This window comes from Takifugu rubripes, chromosome 12, assembly GCF_901000725.2.
Source record: "Takifugu rubripes chromosome 12, fTakRub1.2, whole genome shotgun sequence".
Classification (NCBI taxonomy): Eukaryota; Metazoa; Chordata; class Actinopteri; order Tetraodontiformes; family Tetraodontidae; genus Takifugu; species Takifugu rubripes.
The window spans coordinates 13,173,214-13,193,190 of record NC_042296.1 but is presented as its reverse complement, the minus strand read 5'-3'; the positions used below and the strand labels follow the sequence as shown (position 1 = coordinate 13,193,190).

Sequence of the window (19,977 nt, the reverse complement as noted above, 5' to 3'; positions counted from 1 at the left end):
AGTCCCGTGAAGGTAGAAACCAGAACCACCAGAACCACATGTGACCAACATGCAGCCTGGAAGGACTCTGGTGGTTTACAAAAACCAGAATCCCTGATGGGACGGGTCGACTAACGGACAGATAAAGATCGATACATCTTTATTTCAGTATAATAACTTTTTTCCAATCGATTCTAACAAATCACCCAAATACACTAAAAAGAAGCAACTGGATCTTTAGGTCCATAAACAAATCACTTAAGAAAAGGAAGTTTTTAAAATGGGATTAAAACAGCAATTTTGATACCTGTACACAAACGAGCATGTTTAGACCCGTCGACCCTCCGTAATAACACATGTAAAACAAATTAAAAGTGCAAAATCAGCAAAAGGTTTTGGACAAACTCCAGATTAAAAGAACCTGAAATGCTGGAATCATCTTCAGTCTTTACGTTTGGCTGCTGCCTTGTTGGATTTGTTCAGAATCTTCATCAGGTTCCTGGACATGAAGTAGGGCTTCTGGAGGGAGCCGTCGTTCCGCTCCAGGTCCTCCACTGAAACGGGAGAACGTTGGAGTCAAACCGCCTTTCTGTTTCTGAGGGTCACCATGAGGAGGCGTTCACTCACGGAAGCAGAGGAAGAGCGTGTCCACACACATGTTGTACACGCTGAAGAAGCCGTGAGCGATGAGGTAGCTTCCAACCACCACCGTCTGCACAGATGGGCGGAGACACGTGGAGTCATGTGACCTGCCGCCTCAACGGCTACGACAGGAAGAGCGTCCGTAACTTACAATAATCGGCATCCAGTAGTAGTTCAGCGTTTCAGACTGGAAGCTGCTCCCCGGCAACAGTATCCGCCCAGAGAAGAAGAAGAAGGCCAAAACTCCTGGAAAAGACGTCTTCATTTTAGTGTCTTCATGGTGGCTCTCACAACATCTCAAAAAGAACTGGACTAATCGGAGACTGGGATGATTGTGTGACGGAATCCGTCTAAACGTCGTCAGCTGTGCAACATCTTTCCTCACCGACTCCTCCGACCACCAGGAGCTTCCCGAAGAACAGCAGGAGGTCGGTCACTTTATCGAGCACCACGACCCTGCGGGGGCAGAGGTGACCCGCGGTGTTAGCAGCCTGGCTAACCTTGGCTAACCTTGGCAGCAGACAGAACCTTGTTCTACAGCACAAACCTGACGATGTTCCTCATGAGAAGCATGAAAGCATTTTTGGCAGAAACGCAGAAGTTCTTCCCGTAAACGGCGATCTGGAGGGTGAACAAACGGGTGTTGGAGGCCAATGAAACCTGGATGTTTGCTGCTACGTCTGGCAGAGGCGGAGCCTTGAAAGGGCCATTTCAGGCCAACAAACCATGATGTAGGCGTTCCTGTTGAGGAACTTGATGAACTTCTCCAGACACCAGAAGCAGCATTTCAGGCAGCACAGAAGGAAGCGAGCACACGGATTCTGCGCCGCTGTGAGGACCAGAGAAGACGGGATTTATCAGAAACCCTGAAGTTCCCCTGAGCTTCAGTGGTTCCCCGGGTGTTCCTACTGTTGCAAAGGCTGAAAGGTCGAGTCAAACATTCATCTTACATTTGGTCTTGTGGTCGATGTATTCCAGGATGATCCGGACAATCTGCACCAGGGTCAGGATCAAAGCTCCAAATGCCAAAGATCCCACATGGTATCTAGAACCAGGACATCTTGTCGGTTATTCCTGTATTTCTCTTCATTTTCTCCACGAATCGTTAGATTGTGGCGAGAACGCAAGGAAACCTCCAGAACCTGGACCTGAACCGGCCTCTCGGCAGCTGTCGATCACCTTCCCGAACACGTGGGACGGTTCAGGTTACGGCGTGATGTTCATGACATTCGTTAATTTGATGAAGACAGGAACTGGGTCTTTCTGTCCAAGCTATTCTTAAAGGATTTACCCAACAAACTGGAAAGAGAAATCTGAGTGGGAACCTGGTGCTGTTGTCACGGTGATGACGGTGCAAAAACCTACCTGAGGGAGCGAATGAAGCTGGAACATACGGGGAACGTGGGGATGTCGTCTGGTTTGGTAAACGCCCAGTAGTAGGACGAGAACGCCCCGGCGAGGGTGCACTGGCCCAGGGCAATGACAAAATTAGCACACCAGAGGAAGGCCACCACGTTGTAGATCTGCAGGTTAAACAGGTTCCTCTGGAACAGGCCCTCATCATTGTATTTGATGAAAATACACCTGGCTGAAGGACACTCGGGATAATCTGAGGGAGTGAAGGTCTGTGGGGGAGCAGAGGAAAGACTGGATACATGGAAGACTCATTCTGGTCCGGTTTCACCAGACGACCACGAGGTCCGACGGGTTCTACCTCGGGGTCACAGTCCACAGAACCGTTGATCTGTGAGCAGCTGGAGTTCAGAGCCACTATCCTGTAGATGGGGTTTCCTGAAGTGGCCAAATATCTACAAAGGTTAAGAACAACTGGTTCTTCTGTCCTTCAGCAACAGTCTCAAACATTTTCACAGCTTTGTGCCCACAAAGTAGAAGGATACAAGGCGGTGGTTCCCCAGTAGGCAACACACACCAGCAGAAGAACAAAGGTGACCAGAGGGTACAGAAGACAGGACATCATGTGACCGATGGCTCTGCAGAACACACACGCGTAAACACACACAGTTCCGCAAACATCCTGGTTGTCCAGGAAGTGACACGTGTCTCAGGCGGAGGGACGTTGAGCAGCAGCTCCACTCACTTGCTGGCCTCCTGGATGAGAGCGATGGCGATCAGGATCCTCTTGCGCAGGAAGATGAGCGTGAGGAGGATGACGGCCTCGGCCACCGATATGATGATCACTGAGGACAGATCACGCAGCAGCCATCACTACGGCGCCCACACGACGGCACCAGGGCAACACGAACGGCCCGACTCACAGAAGGCCAGCCAGGTCTCCTGAACCTGCAGGTAAACACTGAAGTTGGTGGTGAAGCCGACGTCCGTGATGGAGGCAGACAGCTGTTTGTAGTTGTCGTACTCCCAGTAGCAGTGCCAAATCCCTGCAGGAGAAACAACATCTCACTCGCTGCTGCCAGCACAGCCGAGGAAGCCGTGGAGGAATCTATGAGGACAACGGGTTCCTTCAGTTTACCGTAAGCTCCGGCGGCCAGGAGTCCGGCGATGAGCACCCACACCATGACGGGCGCCGTGAATCTGAGCAGCAGCAGGAACAGCATGCTGACCAGCATGGCGAGCACCAGCCCCCTGAGAGGAGAGGGGGCAGAACCAGCATCACTTATTTGCTTTGACAGGTTGTGGAGGCTGAACTTTTAAAAACCTCATTTACAGCAGGATCCAGGGCCACGCCGACGCAAAGTCCTCGAAGATCCGGACACTTATGTCCTTGGCACTCAGACCATTCACGATGTCCCTGAGGAGACAAATGCTGTTAGGAGCCATGGGGGGGTGGAGGGGGGGGGGGGCAGCTGGGGGGGTGGAGGGGGGTGGGGGTGGATGGGGCAGAGGGGGGGCTGTGGAGGGGTGGATGGGGCAGAGGGGGGTGGGGGATGGGGGGGGGGCAGCTGGGGGGTGGGGGCGGGGGGAACTCGGACGTTCTTGTTGCCAATATTACAGGAATACGAAGGGTATGAGAAACATCTCGTCTCCTCTTCACCACTTTATCTCCTCCAGGCTCCGGTGAGGCTCCACATTGGGCGAAGGCAGGTCCCCCCCCAGGATGAGTCCCCAGCAGGGCCCTAGATGAGCAGTTGTGGGTTGGGTGCCTTGCTCAAGGGTACCGAGGCAGTGCTCTTAAGGTGTGCTGGCACCTCCCCCAACTACCAGAACACCACCGTCCATGTGTTGTCTGCCCTGGGACTCGAACCCAGAACCCTCGGCTCCTCAGCCCAGCCCCCGCCGGACTGAGCTGCCAATTAGACAGATGAGAAACACTTAAAAGCAGAGTGAACCGTGCACCCTCAGCAGCAGCGTGACTGCACCAACACCCCCACACCCCCACACCTACGGCAGCATGAACACACCAAAGCCCCGGCACAACCAGCCGCTACTCTACTCATTAATACAAGAACCCACCGACCTTTGGCTGGTAGAGAGGAACAGGCAGAAACGGGTTAATAAAGCGCAACAAGACTTGTTCCGTGCCGCCAAGGCTGCACATCACCTGTGTCTCACCCAGTGCTGTTCTTTATGATGTTCACCGTGGCCTCCACCGAGTCCTGTAGGTCCCCAACGCCAGTGAAGTCTGACGGCATCGCCGCCAACGCTGTGATGTTGGGCAAACATCTCCCCAGCACTGCCAGCAGAGAACATGAACAACAGCTGGTCCAGCTGGATCGCGTCGCCACCGCTGCTCCAGGTGACGCAGGTGTGCAGGTGTGCAGGTTCACTCACCAGGTGTTGAAGGTATGTGGAAGTAGGGGCACAGCTCCTTCTCCATTATATCTTTAACACTCTAGAAGACCAGATTCTGATGAACAATCCAGAGCAAATGTATGGCAGATGAGACACCTGCGTCTTCGGTTGCTAATGATAAACTCACCAGTTCAGTAGTTGACAGATTAAAGGAAGGAACACAAAGGTCTTGGTTAAAAACCGCTGACGGGTCCAATAAAAAGTTGTTTGGTGGTATGAGCCAGAATTTGTCAGGACAGCTCTTCACACACACCTAGAGGTAGAGAAAAAAGAGTGTGTGAGAACACAGGCGTGACACAGGCGGGACACAGGCGGGACACAGGCGTGACACAGGCGGGACACAGGCGGGACACAGGCGGGACACAGGCGGGACACAGGTTACCTGTGTGGTTGGACACTGGAGGCCATTCAGAGCAGCTGCCATCACATTGAATGTTGTGGCACATTTGAGAATGTCAAAGTAAAACAAGTGGGGTCGGTCTCTGCAAAGACATGAGAGGAAGCAGTCACATCAAAGAGATCAAAACATACAGTAAAATTACGCCGTCACATCAAAGAGATCAAAACATGCAGCAAATTACGCATTTTTCCCGATGCCACAGAACCAGCCGGTGGAGTCCTTTGGATAAAGAACCTGTCTGGGGTCTCCATAGAGCCAAGCTGAGAACACACATTCAAAGAGGTCAGGAAAAAGTGCAAAGATGAAAGAATAATGATGAACACGCCTCAAGACGTCCCACTCCTGAAGTTTGAGTCACACTTGTAAATGTAAGCGGGGCTATGGTAATTATTGTAAAATATGTTAACGATTGTTACAATTAAGTGAATAAAGTTGTAGCTCGAGGTCGCCACGAGGGGGTGCTATTACCCAGGATGCTCGTGTTTCCGTGTCCTGAGTTTTGGCTGCAGTTCATGACCAAAACTCATGTTTGGTCACATTCCTGCTTTTTTAATCACCACAAGTCAACAGGAAACACGTCTTCCAGCGGGTGGAACCTTAAAGTCAGCATTTGGGGAAACGCAGGCATTAAAGGTGTTCCCACGGTGACCATCTTTAATTTAATTAATCAGGTTTTCCAAACGACTGGTAGGTTTTCCTGAGTTTAAAGACTGCTGACTTGATTTGGGATGGTTCATAGTAACAGGAAATCAGTGAATTTCCTGACGCTGGCGGAGCAACTACAGCGGGAGAGTTCAACGGACGCGGGACCTGGATTTTTATGGTTTATAGTCCAAAGTTTATCAAGAGGGCCGACTTGAGCCGGTCCTGGCACCAGTCGCAGCTGTAAATCACGTCAAGTGATTAACCTGATGAAGACCGGGCCGGACTCACCAGAGAGGGATAATGAACGGCTCAACGTTCGTTAGCAGACGAGTGTGTGATTGAGCAGCTGCAGCGCCGCCCACTGACGGATCACAGAGGATCCCGGGAGAGCAGCTCGTCATTCGCTCACCTAAAATCCCGACCGCCAAGTAGCCCAGGACGACGGCCATGAAGAGGACACAGCAAACGATGTCGGTGCAGCCTCTGTTAACGAGAGAGAGGCACGTTTGATGACAGATGAGCTGCTCCTGCTGATGAACGTGCACACGCGCACGCACACACACACACACACACGATGCAAAGCAGCATTAAGCAAATTCACCTTTTTTTAATGGGTCCAGTGAACATTGGGTCAAAGTGAGCAGGCTCTCCTGCAAATGGACACAAACAGGAAATGAGGCTTAGTTCAGAAACGCCACATCAAAGCAGAGAACAGCTTTGATGTGATTCTTTCAGGGTGTTGCGACACTGGTGTCCAAAGAGTTGGTAGAACATCAGAACGAGGTTCCTGAACAGTCGGGTCCACTTAAAATGGACCCACAAGAACACGGAATGAGAAGTGCTGAGTCACATGGTATCGGTATCACCCCCCCACACACACACACACACACACACACACCCCCACAACCCCCCCTCACCCCCACCCCACCCCCCCCACACACACACACACACACACACACACACACACACACACACACACACACACACACACACACACACACACACACCCACTCACCGTCGCCGGCAGCTGTTTAAATGTCATTTAAAATTCAGTTGTTTTAAAAGAAGAAAATGTGTCGAATATAAGAACAGGAAAAACACGTCTCGGACCGGTGTGGCGACACACAGCCGTCGTTTCACAGTTTTAGGCTAAAATCAACTTTAAAAGAAATCACATCCTCTGTTTGGAAAAACCCGAACGACAAAGTGGAAACAAGTTTATTTCTTGGCTAATTTATGGCTGTAAATTGAGTCTGTAGGTGACCGAGCTGAGACGCGGAGGGTTGTGGGGTCAAGTCCCGGAGCAGCCAGAGGTATCCTGGGGGGAGCTGCTCATGAAGGTGACGGCGTTCAGAGGCTAACGAGCTCCTCCGGTGACGACTCACAACTCATCTAGCAGGATGCTAGCAGGACGTTTGAGCCCCGACATTTGCACGGTTCCTCGGCAACGGAGCCGCACGGAAACACACCAAGTTTCCTCCACCGAGAAACCTGTTGATCGGCCTCAGTCGTGTCAGATTTCCCGTCTGCAACATTCTGCTGCGTTCAAAGGGCAACGTGGAAATGTGGCGTTCCCGCATTACACATTCCTTTTATATTCTCGTAAAAACTGGCGGAATCGTTTTCCAACCTTGAACCTTGGACTAAACACAAGACTTTACTGTATAGTCAGAATCTGCAGCATCTTTGGTTTCACCCATCAGCAGCATCAAAGACAGTGTCAAAGACATCAAAGGCAACATCAAAGGCAACAAAGACATCAAAGACAGCATCAAAGACAGTGTCAAAGACATCAAAGACAGCTTCAAAGTTTCAAAAGCTGCACATTTGAGCAACTAATAAAGGTCAAATCTTTCCTTCTTTATCTGGGAAAACAACATTTATGTAAATTTACCAGAAAGAACTCCAGAAGTGTGAAATGCTGGAACCTAGATGACACCACCATCTTCATAACCACCACCACCACCATCATCTTCATCACCACCACCACCATCATCTTCATCACCACCACCACCATCATCTTCATCACCACCTTCATCTTCACCACCACCATCTTCATCACCACCACCATCTTCATCAAGAGTGACCAATCTCAACACCAAATGTCATTTTTTCCACATTTGTTCAACAGATTTCCCAACTGAGACAGTTCCCTGCAGCCTTTATCTGCTCTGGACCAGGTTGGGCTTCTGCGGCCCACATCGGTCCGCCTGTACACATTCGTCTGAAAGCTCAGCCTGGTGAAACTCCAGGAAACGACCTGATGTCTAAAACAACCGCGAGGGCAAAGGTCCACCCTGGTGGTGAAAACAGCAGCGCCACTGCTCAGAAATGGAGCAGGAAGTGACACGTTAAAGAGGCCCGGGCAGCTGAAACAGGTGGGCCTCCAACCTGTCATCAGGTGCTTCACCTGTGGGATGTGACCATGAGGGAGCTGATATTTGCTTCCAGGGAGGCTTCGTTTACTGAAGCCTTCCTAAAGCTGCAACAGCATCACCTTCATCAATACACCAGCGTTCCCAGAGTCAACAAGGACGCAACACACACACACACGCACGCACGCACGCACACGCACGCACGGATTAGAGAAATCGGCTCTCTTCCTCCTCCGTCGCTTCCTCATGGTTATTTGGCTCGTTAAACATGTAACGTTCATAAACAGGTTAGTCATTAACAATATTCCACCTTCCACTAGTAGAAACGAACTAATCATGGTTGTAAATCAGGTTCTGGTTCTGAAGGACCTTCTGGGGCCCAAATCTGCTCCAAATCATCCCAAAAAGAGACGAATCTCATCACACTTAAAGAAACATGAGCACAAAACGCACAGTCGGACCTGATTTATTAGAACCGGGTCGAACGCGAGACAGTAAATAGTTCGGTAACGAGAGAGGCTGCAGGTTCGGTCCACCACTCACCATACTCGGAATCTTCACTCGGCTGCTCTTTCCTGCCCATTTTCCTGCGGATAAAACTTCTATGAAATGAAATAAGTCCTAAAAAGCTGCATGAATCGAAGCTCCGCCCGAGCCCGTCGGTGACAAACACACTCAGTAACTAAGTTGAGAAATCTTTCTCTCTTCCTGTAACTAGGTGGTGACGTCACGAGCGCACCTGTGCAGGGATGCGCACCTTCTAACAAAGCTCCTTCACAGACAGGAGGAGTCACTCGCGACACACTTCAGAAACCCGAAACACGCGTGTTACTGCGAGTTTTATGCTTTAACAACACGAAGCCAGACTCCTCAGACTTGGGTGAATATGCAGCATAAAGGGCCGTTTCTAACTCTTGATAGTCTACATCAGTTCACTTTTACATGTTTAACTTCATTATGTTCCAGGAATTGATGGAAGAGCGACTCATCTTCGTTTTATTTCATCAGACTGGATCCAACTGGTTGCTCCAGCATCAGGTGCTGCCCTTTACTGGTTTACTTTACTAACCAGCAAAAGTAAACAGGCGATGTTATTGAAGTTCCAACCCTTAACTCCCACAAAAGATCATTTTAATAGGTGGTGAACTTCAATTCAGAAACACAATGGTCACATTAGACACACAAAAACTGACATGTGAGCTAATTTATTACATAAAATACAACAAACATACATAGAAAAGGAAAGAAAACGTGTGGTTAAACATGGACAACGTGTGTGTGTGTGTGTGTGTGTGTGTGTGTGTTAGCAGAACAACGCTATGACAATAATAAATGTTAAACTGTTATTCTGTTAAAACCAACTGATGGAATAAGCATCCGATATCTGTTCTAAAATGCTGAAACGCGTTTGAGAGACTCATCACGTCGCCAACGATGGGAATATTCAGGCGTTTCCCACCACGGTCACGGCACAGTCGCCTCCGGATTCGGGACACGCCTCCAGTCGAGCGAGCCGGCTCTGCTCCAGGGCGATGGCCTCGGCCGAGTGCTTGCACTTTTCCGAGCCGCACTGACACGTGAAGTACTTGCTTTTGATGTCCCAGAAGCGGTCGCCGTAGTCAAAGCTAAGACAGGAGGCGAAGGCGGTGAAAAGCGTGCAGCAGCATTTGCGACGTGCGGAGGATGGCGCGAAGCCGTTACCCCAGCTCTTGTCCGCTCAGGATGTCTCTGGAGCTGAAGAAGGCGATGCGAGGGAACCTCAGGTCCTGGTGCAGCATGAACACGCGCACGGGGATCAGGTTGGGGTCACACAGGTGGTTGATGAAGCGGCTGATGTTGCCATAGTAGCGGGCGTCGATGCAATACACTTCCCCGTCCTAGAGAGGACAGAATGTGTCCAAGTTAGAACCCGTCACTGCTGTGACCTTGGGGCGCGAGCACACGGCGAGCACCACCGATGGTCCCAGGATTAATTTATCCTCCATGTTGGTTTCCTTTGAATTCATTAAACACTGCGTTTGACTCACGTTAACAAAAGGCTCACCTTGTTATCCAGATCAAACAAGTAGGAGTCGTCTTCCCTCACGTCGGCCTCGGCGTCGGAGATCAGCTCTCCCACGTACCTGAGGGCAGCAGAGAAACGGCTCAATGGCGGCGTGCACGTGCACGTGCACCTGAGCTGCTGCTGGCGGAGGCCTCTTACTCGCAGATGAAGCTCCCCTGAGGGATGTCCTGCAGCGCTCGCACCCCCCAGCCCATCTTCTCCGTCCTGTACAGCTGCAGACGAACCCTGAGGGGCAGAAAGTCCCTTTGGGGTCATTTGGTCCTTCCTGTGCTGCACCTGCGCTGCACCTGTGCTGCACCCGTGCTGCACCTGTGCTGCACCCGCGCTGCACCTGTGCTGCACCCGCGCTGCACCTGTGCTGCACCCGCGCTGCACCTGTGCTGCACCCGCGCTGCACCCGCGCTGCACCCGCGCTGCACCCGCGCTGCACCCGTGCTGCACCTGTGCTGCACCTGTGCTGCACCTGTGCTGCACCTGTGCTGCACCCGTGCTGCAGCGCTCAGACTGGCGCTCTCACCTGATGCCTGACTGGACCACCCGGTTCTTGCAGGCCCGGTGGCAGGAGCAGGCCATGTTGCACTCAAATATGAGAGGAGGTTCAATTTTGTTGAACTCTTGAAGTAGTCGTTGGTCCTGAGAACACATTTAAAAAAGGGTGATGCTGCTCATCCAATAAGTAAATTACTGAGGAAAAACCGGGGTCAGGGTTTAGGGTCAGGGTTAGGGTCAGGGTCAGGGTTAGGATCAGGGTTAGGGTTTAGGGTCAGGGTTAGGGTTTAGGGTTAGGGTCAGGGTTTAGGGTCAGGGTTAGGGTCAGGGTTTAGGATCAGGGTTAGGGTTTAGGGTCAGGGTTAGGGTTTAGGGTTAGGGTCAGGGTTAGGATCAGGGTTAGGGTTTAGGGTCAGGGTTAGGGTTTAGGGTTAGGGTCAGGGGTTAGGGTTTAGGGTCAGGGTTAGGGTTTAGGGTTAGGGTCAGGGTTAGGATCAGGGTTAGGGTTTAGGGTCAGGGGTTAGGGTCAGGGTTAGGGTCAGGGGTTAGGGTCAGGGTTAGGGTCAGGGGTTAGGGTTTAGGGTCAGGGTTAGGGTCAGGGGTTAGGGTCAGGGTTAGGGTCAGGGGTTAGGGTTTAGGGTTAGGGTCAGGGTTAGGATCAGGGTTAGGGTTTAGGTCAGGGTTAGGGTCAGGGGTTAGGGTCAGGGGTTAGGGTCAGGGTTAGGGTTTAGGGTTAGGGTCAGGGGTTAGGGTCAGGGTCAGGGTCAGGCTCAGGCTCTTTAGTGCGAGGATCATGGCTGGTTGAGGTCTCTGGTGCTGCTGCCGGAGGTTCTGACCTTGTCGTACCAGCAGCGGATGCTCAGCTGGCCACACAGGCAGTTGCTGGAGGAGCAGTCGTCAGTGCAGCTGCAGTGCTGCAGGAAGGAGAATCACACAACCCAAGGCTCGTTAACATTCTCCTGTACGAGCCACAAGAATAAAAGGCTTTCAACAGAATTATGGGATGGACATTGGCACATGTGGACACTTACTTACCTGTAAGTGTGTAATATTTCGGTCTATGTTCATTGCAGAGGTTTCACAGTTTTCTGAAACGTATTTGTAGTCCGAGGGGCAGCCTTCCTCGTCCACGGCGTTCACACAGGGGATCGGCACGTTCTCGTACCCCTGCGCAATGTCACTGAACAGGAAGTCAGATATTTCCAGGCAGAAACAAAGCAGAACTCCACCTCCGCCCCCTTTCTAACCCACCTGCAGATGATGCGTTCGGTGCGATGCAGCCGGTTAGAGATCCCCCGCCGCAGCTTCCTGTTGATTTGGAGGGCCACCCAGACCGGGGAGTCGGGCCTGGCCAGGGTCAGAGGAGTGTCTCCTTCTCTGTTCATGATGTCGATGTCGGCCCCTCTGGAGAGGAACAACCTGAAGAGCCCATAATCATTGAATCACCCAGAGTTTATGAATTTGTTACCTACAGCAAATTGTGATTAACTTCATTTTACTTCAAAATTCCATGTTTAAATCTATTCCCTGGAAAAATTGTTGTCTTTCAAACTGAAGAAAGCAAGTGGGAAGTGAGAGGAGCTTCAAACCCAAACTCACCTCACACACTCCAGGTAGCCCTCCCTGGAGGCGATGTGCAGCGGCGTGTCCCCGTGCGTGTTGACCGAGCTGAGAGAGCAGCCGGCGTTCAAGACCAGCTCGGCGATGTCCACGCTGCCCGCGTACGCCGCCCAGTGGAGACACACGTTGAGCTCCTACAGGAGACAGGACACCCACATGATGCCTGAAATCATTTCAACGACTGTATCAAACTGGGAAAAGTGAAAAACAGCAGATGATGAAACTCATTAGGGTGGAAATCATTTATGACTCAATCCACAACACATTAACCGTTAATTACATGAAAGACTTTGATTGAAATGAAAGAAATGACCATTCATTGTGCTTAAACCTACTGCCACCTGGTGGCCAAAATGACACATCTGCATTGCCAAGTTTACTTCAAAAATAAATAAAATAAATTTGAAAAAAAAAAGACAAAAATAGTTGTTTAGAAAATGTTGGCTTACATTTCGGCAAGGCATAAAATGTCCCCATGAAGGCTGAACAAATAATTGGAAAGCAAAGTGTTTTTTTGGCAGAGCGAATAAGCCGTTTCACACCTTGCGTCCAACTAGACACATACTTTATCTGCGATGTTGACGTCAGCTCCTCTGTTGAGCAGCACTTTTATCACGTCCAGGTGTTTGTGCTCAGCAGCCCAGATGATTGGCGTCCAGCCCCCGCTGTCCTGAAACCAACAAATATCAAGAGAAACTTGAAGTAAATTCACCTTACTGAGCCGTGCTGATGGACTACGTGTGTGTTCCTGCCTCCTCATGTGAGAAAGAAGCCTTGTGAGCAGGAAAGAGACTGACATAAACAGCTGAAAAGCGTGATTCAGGGACATTTGTATCTTTCCTTACCTGTGCATTGACGTCAACCTGCCCCGTCTCCAGAAGCATATTCACTATTTCGAGGTTTCCCAACTTGGCGGCATGATGGAGGCCAGTATATCCATCTTCTTCCTTCACACCAAGGACAGGGAGACTGAATTAGCGCCACAAGCCTTTGGCTTCACACTGGCGTCTAAAGGAGGTGCAGACACCCACAACATGGTAGACACAGGCCCCACTCTGGATCAGATATCGCGCCACTTCGATGTGGTTGTTGATGATGGCTTCCACCAGAGGAGTCCGGAGGTCTTTGTCCTGCGCATCCACGTTGGCCCCCGCCTGGCAGGAAATAAGACCACCTAGGGTTAGGGTTGGGTTGGGTTAAGGAGGGGGTGCCCAAATCCAGTCCTGGGGGACCCGCGTCCCACCGGGGAGGCCACGCCTCCTGGACCCCAGGTCAGCGCCTTCAAGGCCTTTCCCACAATGTGGGGTGCATCTCATCAAAGTGTGGTCTCACCTGTACCAGCATGTAGCAAATGTCGAGCAGGCCTCTCTGCGCCGCAGCGTGAAGAGCGCAGCGCTTGTTCTGAGCGTCGGGCTGGTACGATGGGTCGATGCTCTCCACTGTGAGGGACACACGGCCTTAGGACTCACACCTCACACCAACATACTGTACATATGCTACTCAGGACGCTGACAGAAATATGACAGCTGGGCTTTTAAAACTGTGAACAGAGTTTAACCTCATAATTAACATCCATGGAAAAATGTGATGGCGCCCTGGGCTGGAACACCTGTGCACAGGTGGAAGAAGCTGCTCGTCTCCAACCACAGAAGCAGTTTTCAGTTTGGGATGAAAATGCTGCCCAATATTCTCTTTTCTGTAAAATAATGTTCTTCTTGTTCTTCCCGCTGGACCTTCTTTCATGACTTGAAAAGCCTCCGTTAACATTTGGAGTGTTTAAACACACGCCTCTTACGTTGAGTTTAGCTGTACTTATGGAGACACTTACTGAGCATCAGCAGGACTCTCTGAGTCTCTCCTTGTTTTGCCGCTGGATAAAGCTGGCGGGGATGGAACCTCAGTTTCTTCTTCCTGGCAAATCAAACAAGTAACTATGAGTCCAGAGAGGCCACCAGAGTCGGTGAGGAAGCGCTGAATGTTCAGGCTGAACACCGCCGATGTCGCCTGTGACCCCTGAATGACCTGAAGGGGAAAACAGCTTCCAGCGTCTTTCCAGGAGGATTTTCTACAGAACCGTCTCACGAGCACACGAGGATTCTGAGGGACAGAGCGCTCTGGGGTCATTCTGGGGTCATACCCCTGCCGTTATTCCTAACTTTGCTTTCTCCATCCCTACTGACGCCTGGCGCCCTAATGGAGCACAGTCCTGCTAGAGCGGCGCGTGACACCACCCGTGGAGACGAAGCTGCATGGGCGATGTAGCTGTCAGCTGTGGGGGGCGGTGGCCCGTTAGGAGCTGCTCACATCCAAGGGGACGACAGAGGCATCCACCTGCCGCTGGAGGGTGAGCGGCCGCTACGACTGACGACGGCCACAGAACTAACTAACCAACTAACTAACTAACTAACTAACTAACTGACAGAGTCCATGTGCAGGAGCTGCAGACTCTGCTTTCTAACGTAACTGCAGGCGAGGAAAATAACAAGAAATAATCCTGAAATGAAGATCTCGTCTCTTTTGGGTCACCCACCGAGCTGGTCTCCATTCCAGCCTCCCCTGACAGAGCATCAGGTCAATTTTCCAACTGTGGCCTTGGATAAAGACCCTGTGAAAACGGCTTCAGAGGCAGTTTGCTTGAGATGCAACAGCCCCACAGAGGCACATGTGACCGTGTCCGTTTTCTAATCTTCAACTTCAATGAAACAGAAAGGACAAAAGAGGAGATGGAATCCAAACATCCAACCTTTCACTCTCCTGCGTGAGGATTGCCTTCTGCAGTGCTGCCCTGCTGGCGCCAGGGGGCAGTGCGCTGGGGCTGATGGGTTTTCCATTGGGCAAACACAGGGACGGTCCCACGCTGTCCACTCCCTCCTCTGCTGGGACGAGCGTCTCCACATTTGCAGCAGAGCCGACAGGCTGCTGCTCCACCTCCTCTCTTACCAATCCGTGACTACGCATCCGTGCACTGAAAGGCAGAAAATAGCAATGCAGTTAAGAAAAATACAATCTAAAATGATCGAATTAAGCTGATCATCCACTTTCACCTGACGGGTCTTTCAGGCATCTTGCCGTCCTTCATCCCCCCCGTTGAGGCTGTGAGTGAGAGCGCTGTAGGAGTGGATGGGAGGGACGGGGTGGTCGTGGAAGAGGCTGACATGGTGACCACGGTGGCTGAGGATGAGGGTGCCAAGTGGAAGGACGGGATGGTGACCTCTTGGGCCTCAGAGGCATCTTCCCCACAGTGGGGACAGAAGAGCATGCCGCCCTCGTTTGGTCTGCTGCGACCACTGCCCAGGACGGTCACGCAGCCCCGGTGGAAGCGGTGAGCGATGCGCTGGTCTGGGCAGCACTCAAGAAACGTGCCCTGCAAGGAGAGAGGAGATGAAGCAGGAAGGGACTGTGGATAGGACGAATAGGTGGGGATCGCCCTCTCACAGCCAGGCAGAAGAACCCGCAGCCGGGACAGCAGTGATGTTGGACCATATGCGAGCGGTGGACTTCGCAAAGCACCATGAGAGGCACCCGGCTGGAGGGCCGCATGGTCTCTCCTTTAATCGTCCGATTGGTACAAGCCCTCAGCTGACAGCGGAAACGGAACAGAAAATTAGCAGTTGTCAACATCTATGAGCAAAAACATGTGGTGCTGCCAAATGAAACGCTGCTGCTTGTTTGGCCTTGTTCACCGTTTGGAGCCTTTTAAAAGTAAAAGGCTCCAAACGGTGAACAAGGCCAAACAACGTGGACGACTGAGCAAACACAGCTGGACGTAGCTGAGACGAACCGCGCCGTTGATGCTCTCCGTGGCCATGCACGCTCTGCTGGCAGGTTGGCTGGTGCTGTCCACCTGGGGGGCCTCCATCCTGCAGCTGCACAAGGGCAGCTCCTCCAGCCGGTCCATGTCTCCGCCGTCACTTCCCTCTGCAGAGGAACCCAGTCGTGACACTAGTTTTAGCATCAAAGAGGAGAAAACAAGCTTTCTGATGCTAACAGGACTAAAAATGTGTAAATGTATGTAGAGTAGGGCGGGATCATTCGCCCCGGCAGCCCCCCCCCACCCCAGCTCATGGCTGGGCCCTTTGTGACCTTTGGTACCTTGCTCAAGGGTACGTCGGCAGGGCTCTGACGGCGTTCTGCCATCACTGTAACGTCACCAGTTCAGCGACTGGTGGTGCAAACTCACCATTCTGGGGCGAAAGCGTGAGGCTGTCAGCAGCAGCGATGTCCAGAGCACTCAGAGGAACCTCTGTGTACTCGGTGGTGCCTCCAGCTGAGCAGAAACATCGAGCAATTACACCCACGGCTCGTTAAGACATGCAGCTAAACAGCTGAAAATCAATAACTAACGATAAAATCTATCTGTAGCTATACTTACAAACGGAAAGGAGGAATTTGACCATCTTTCTGACACTATTGCTGGTCCAGGTACCAGAGGTGAGCTCAACATATTGGTTCTGAATGTAGTGTTATCACCGGGGGGGGGGCTCACCTCCGATGGTCTCCACCACCTCAGCGATGCTTCCCTCTCCGTCCTGTTCTGACCGCAGCCACGAGCGCTCCTCACTGCCGTGTCTCCACTGGGAGGCTCTCTGGGTTCCAGACTGGGTTCTCTGTAATGAAGTCAGGTCTGGGTTAAAGGGAAATGGACCCCCGCAGAGTTACGCTAACAGGTAAATATGTTCACAATAAAACTTTGGATTAAGAGAATTCAAATGATAAAAGCTGGATAAAAGCTGGATAAAAGCTTCTTTTGGCCTGGATTACTCAGAACATTGACGAGAGTTTACTAGACGGGGAACCAAAAGAACAGAACAAAGAGGGTTCTGCTCAGGATGTTCTGCAGTAAACTCCTCCCAGCACTCACAAGGTCCGATAAGCCCACCGGCCCCTCGAGGTCTTTACTGGGCCGCCCCGCTCCTGGTCCACTGTCGTCCAACTAGAACCACCAGAACAGAAAGAACGTGAACCCAGAAAAGAGGCTCCTGTTCACAGGGCAGCTCTGAGTAAGGCCACAGACCTTTTCTGGATCTTGGAATGATGTACTGGAACTCTGGACGTCCTCCTTTGACACGGAGCTCCCACTGGTCTCCACGGAGACCCCGGCAGGCTCCGCTTTCGCGTGGAACGCTTCTCTCTTGTTTATGAAAGACAACAAAGACGACAATTAATGCACAATGTGTTCAACCAAAACTTGAGAATTCCATGTGAGGAAATAGAAGAAAGTCTTTGAAACGGGTGGAATTTCCTGGTTTTCTTCGTGATGATGTCATAAAATGAGATCTGATGATGTGAGTGGGAGGTTTGACTGAGATAATGAGCCCTAAAAACACAGGTGACGCAGAGCTAAAGCAACGAGTGCTGAGCTCGTTTCCGCCGCTGCCGTCTCAGGTGATGGGGACACCCGGCGTGTCGCTTATGTCCGGTCCACCTGGTGGCGGTGGCGCTGCCTCGGTCGCCGCCATCGCTCTGATGTCTTTAGTCGCAGGAAGGACCGATTCTACGTCGTAGCTTTAGCGATACGGCCAGCGCCAACTCTGAAGAACTCACTCACTCTTCAAATATTGTTCAGACTCGGATAATAAATAAACAGTAATAATTTAAGTTATTTATTCTTTCTGTGCGGCACCAAACGACCCGCGGACCAGTACCGGCCCACGGCCCGGGCGTTGGGGAGCACTGCCTTCAATAAGACGAAAGGTCATTTTTAGAACCTTGTCCTGTTGCAACACCCACACCCCCCCCCCATTGATCCCTGGCCTGAAGTGGGACGTCCCGTCCACCACAACCATGTGTCCACGTGTCCTTCTGAAGCTGCGGCGCATCAACGCACACGTTAGCAAAGATGAGAGATCAATCACAAAACCACTCAATTCCAAAAGGTTCACAGACTTTCTCCCCAACAGGAACAGAATCTTACCACATTTTCAATGTTCTCTGCAGACTTCTCGGATTTTGCGTTTAAACTCTGCAATTTTCTCCTTTTGGCAACTTTTGGAAGCACGGGAGGAAGACGAGACAGAACATTACACATTTCTAACGTGTCGCCTGTTTCAACAGACCTGATAGGGAAGAGTTCATCGATGGCCACTCACCAGTTTCCGTGCCAGCAGATCCCAACGGGGCCACAACGTGGCTCATCTGTGGACGACAACGGTGACACAAGTGATCGACACGGCGGGACAAAAAGACCTCCGTCCCTTCACTGTCTCTGTCTTTAGCTTTAGATTCTAACCACCACGGCACCAGAACCGTTGTTGCTTTACTTTCCTTTTTAAACCAACATTGGCCAACGGCCTCCGAGGCTCCTCACCTGCCCAGGTGGAGGTCTGTTCATGGTCTTCCGAGCACGGTGGATCTTATGAGGTGCAGGAGACACAGAGGGAGACGGGGAGGCCGTTCCACAGGAGGAGGTTGAGAAAGGACTTGGTGGGATGGGTTTGCTGCCCGCAGGCCCAGAAAGACTCATCTTTGCTCTTCCAGGGGACAAAGTTATAGATGTAGGAGAGGAAGACAGCGAAGAGGAGGATGTGGATGGAAGCGACTTTGCTGCATAACCTGCAAGAAGAAAAATATCATTGTGCTCCAACTGTGATGTGAGCGAGTGTGTCGGCAGGTCCACACCAGCCTGGCGCTACATGCAGCGACAGTACTGGGTAGCGTTAGCATGTGCTCATGTGTTCTATGACTGTCGCCCCTCTGCTTGCAGACGCATCGGAGGGTCTCCGACACCGTTACTGTGGCAACAAAAACCTGCTAAAACGTCCTCCATGTTCTACTACACTGCATCATTATTGTGGCGCTGCATGATTAGAGATCAAACTATGCAGTTGCACTGTTTCCACACAGCAAGAAGGTGCTGGGTTCCAATCCCTGTGCACGTTCTCCCCGTGGACTCTCTCCCAGTCCTCTGGCGTCCTCTGGGTCTGGGTGATCTACCTCCTCTACTCTGACCTCTGAATGACCTCACTGCTGGCCTCCATAGCTGGGTCAGAGTCTCACCTGGGGGTTTGTTGAGGGTGGACGCAGGTGACAACTTGTCTCCTTCTTGTCCGACTGAGTCTTTGACGGGTTTCTGGGGTGAAACCGATGGCGAGTCGGCCGCTGACTCCATCTTGATGGCGGTCGAGGTGGATGCTGCATCTGGAGGTTCAATGTTCTCTGTTACTCTCAAGTTTCTGTTAATTTATGTGTGAAAGATCAGGAGGAACGAGCAAACCTTCCGTTATTGGGCCGCCACGTGAAGACGCTTCTGACGGTTCTGTGTCATTTGCTTCAGGAGGCTCCTGGTAGAGAAACGGCAGAATAAAATAGTTCCCTCAGTGTGAGACGTGAACGCAGGGGAAGAACTCAACGCAACTCCAATTTAATCTTTTAAACCTTTTCATTAATAAATGGTGTGAAATGAGCGTAAGAGTGCAAAATTAAGTAATTTAGGCCACAGATCTGTGTGTGTGTGTATATATATATATATATATATAAGGCCTGGCTCATCCGGACCCATTTATTCTAACAGGAGTAAAGGTGCCGGAATCTGAGCCTGATGTTTGACTGCATGAAAACAGGAAAAAGATGTTGGTTCCATTGTAGCAGGATGATGCAAACATCCAAGGACGTGATAGAACAACGTGCAACGATGTGTGCATTCGAATTAATCAATCAATTAATTAATTAACTAAGCAGATGCAAAAACAGTTAAGACTGGACAGAAGCAACTTAGTTCCAAAAAATGCTAAAGTGGCTAACCGACTAGCATTCGCTACAAAACACTAATTTCAAGCTACCAAACGGCTGCATTTGTAACTAGAGGACAGCTGTGTCGGTTAGCTTCACCAGGTTGAGTTAACAGGTCATTAAACGGAGGTGAATTCCGTTAGCGTTGATCGGAGTTCGCTACCTTTGTCGTTGTCTCCAACGCCGACATGTTTCCGACGTCCTGCAGCAAACGTGGCGCGTCACGAGTCTGACCCCGCCCCCCCACCCCGCCGCTGGCCCCG

At 51.2% G+C, this 19,977-nt stretch overlaps 2 protein-coding genes and 1 long non-coding RNA gene across 7 annotated transcripts; 1 reads left to right on the top strand and 2 right to left on the bottom strand.

Moving 5' to 3' along the window:
• Positions 1-122: 122 nt before the first annotated feature.
• Positions 123-8,525, bottom strand: slc44a4 (solute carrier family 44 member 4). 2 transcript variants are annotated; one of them, XM_029844810.1, is made up of 23 exons: positions 8,356-8,525; positions 6,039-6,087; positions 5,847-5,920; positions 4,974-5,052; positions 4,775-4,874; positions 4,520-4,645; positions 4,372-4,432; positions 4,153-4,273; positions 4,058-4,063; positions 3,308-3,391; positions 3,113-3,225; positions 2,898-3,020; positions 2,720-2,819; positions 2,520-2,612; positions 2,336-2,429; positions 1,987-2,246; positions 1,572-1,666; positions 1,347-1,450; positions 1,169-1,242; positions 1,007-1,077; positions 773-867; positions 607-691; positions 123-533 (listed from the first exon to the last, which is right to left on the bottom strand). In XM_029844810.1, exons 1-23 carry the CDS (start codon positions 8,393-8,395, stop codon positions 421-423), a joined length of 2,160 nt encoding a protein of 719 aa, XP_029700670.1. In that variant the 5' UTR covers positions 8,396-8,525; the 3' UTR covers positions 123-420. The 2 variants fall into 2 exon arrangements, with proteins under 2 accessions (XP_029700670.1, XP_029700671.1); XM_029844811.1 differs by lacking the exon at positions 4,058-4,063.
• Positions 7,350-8,951, top strand: LOC115251686 (uncharacterized). The gene is made up of 3 exons (XR_003890208.1): positions 7,350-7,815; positions 8,531-8,692; positions 8,779-8,951. It is a non-coding gene; the product is annotated as an uncharacterized lncRNA (long non-coding RNA).
• Positions 8,927-19,948, bottom strand: ehmt2 (euchromatic histone-lysine N-methyltransferase 2). 4 transcript variants are annotated; one of them, XM_029844807.1, is made up of 30 exons: positions 19,878-19,948; positions 19,200-19,266; positions 18,983-19,123; positions 18,294-18,538; positions 18,076-18,121; positions 17,901-17,971; positions 17,001-17,117; positions 16,848-16,919; positions 16,473-16,593; positions 16,167-16,253; positions 15,768-15,904; positions 15,422-15,565; positions 15,031-15,350; positions 14,730-14,951; positions 13,815-13,897; positions 13,319-13,425; positions 13,018-13,140; positions 12,832-12,933; positions 12,739-12,759; positions 12,552-12,656; positions 12,436-12,468; positions 11,966-12,120; positions 11,618-11,785; positions 11,402-11,546; positions 11,203-11,280; positions 10,395-10,510; positions 10,016-10,102; positions 9,857-9,935; positions 9,514-9,689; positions 8,927-9,437 (listed from the first exon to the last, which is right to left on the bottom strand). In XM_029844807.1, the coding sequence occupies exons 1-30, from the start codon at positions 19,902-19,904 to the stop codon at positions 9,257-9,259; spliced, it is 3,576 nt and encodes a 1,191-aa protein (XP_029700667.1). In that variant the 5' UTR covers positions 19,905-19,948; the 3' UTR covers positions 8,927-9,256. The 4 variants fall into 4 exon arrangements, with proteins under 4 accessions (XP_029700667.1, XP_011615202.2, XP_029700668.1 ...); XM_011616900.2 differs by lacking the exon at positions 12,436-12,468; XM_029844808.1 differs by lacking the exon at positions 12,739-12,759.
• Positions 19,949-19,977: the final 29 nt, after the last annotated feature.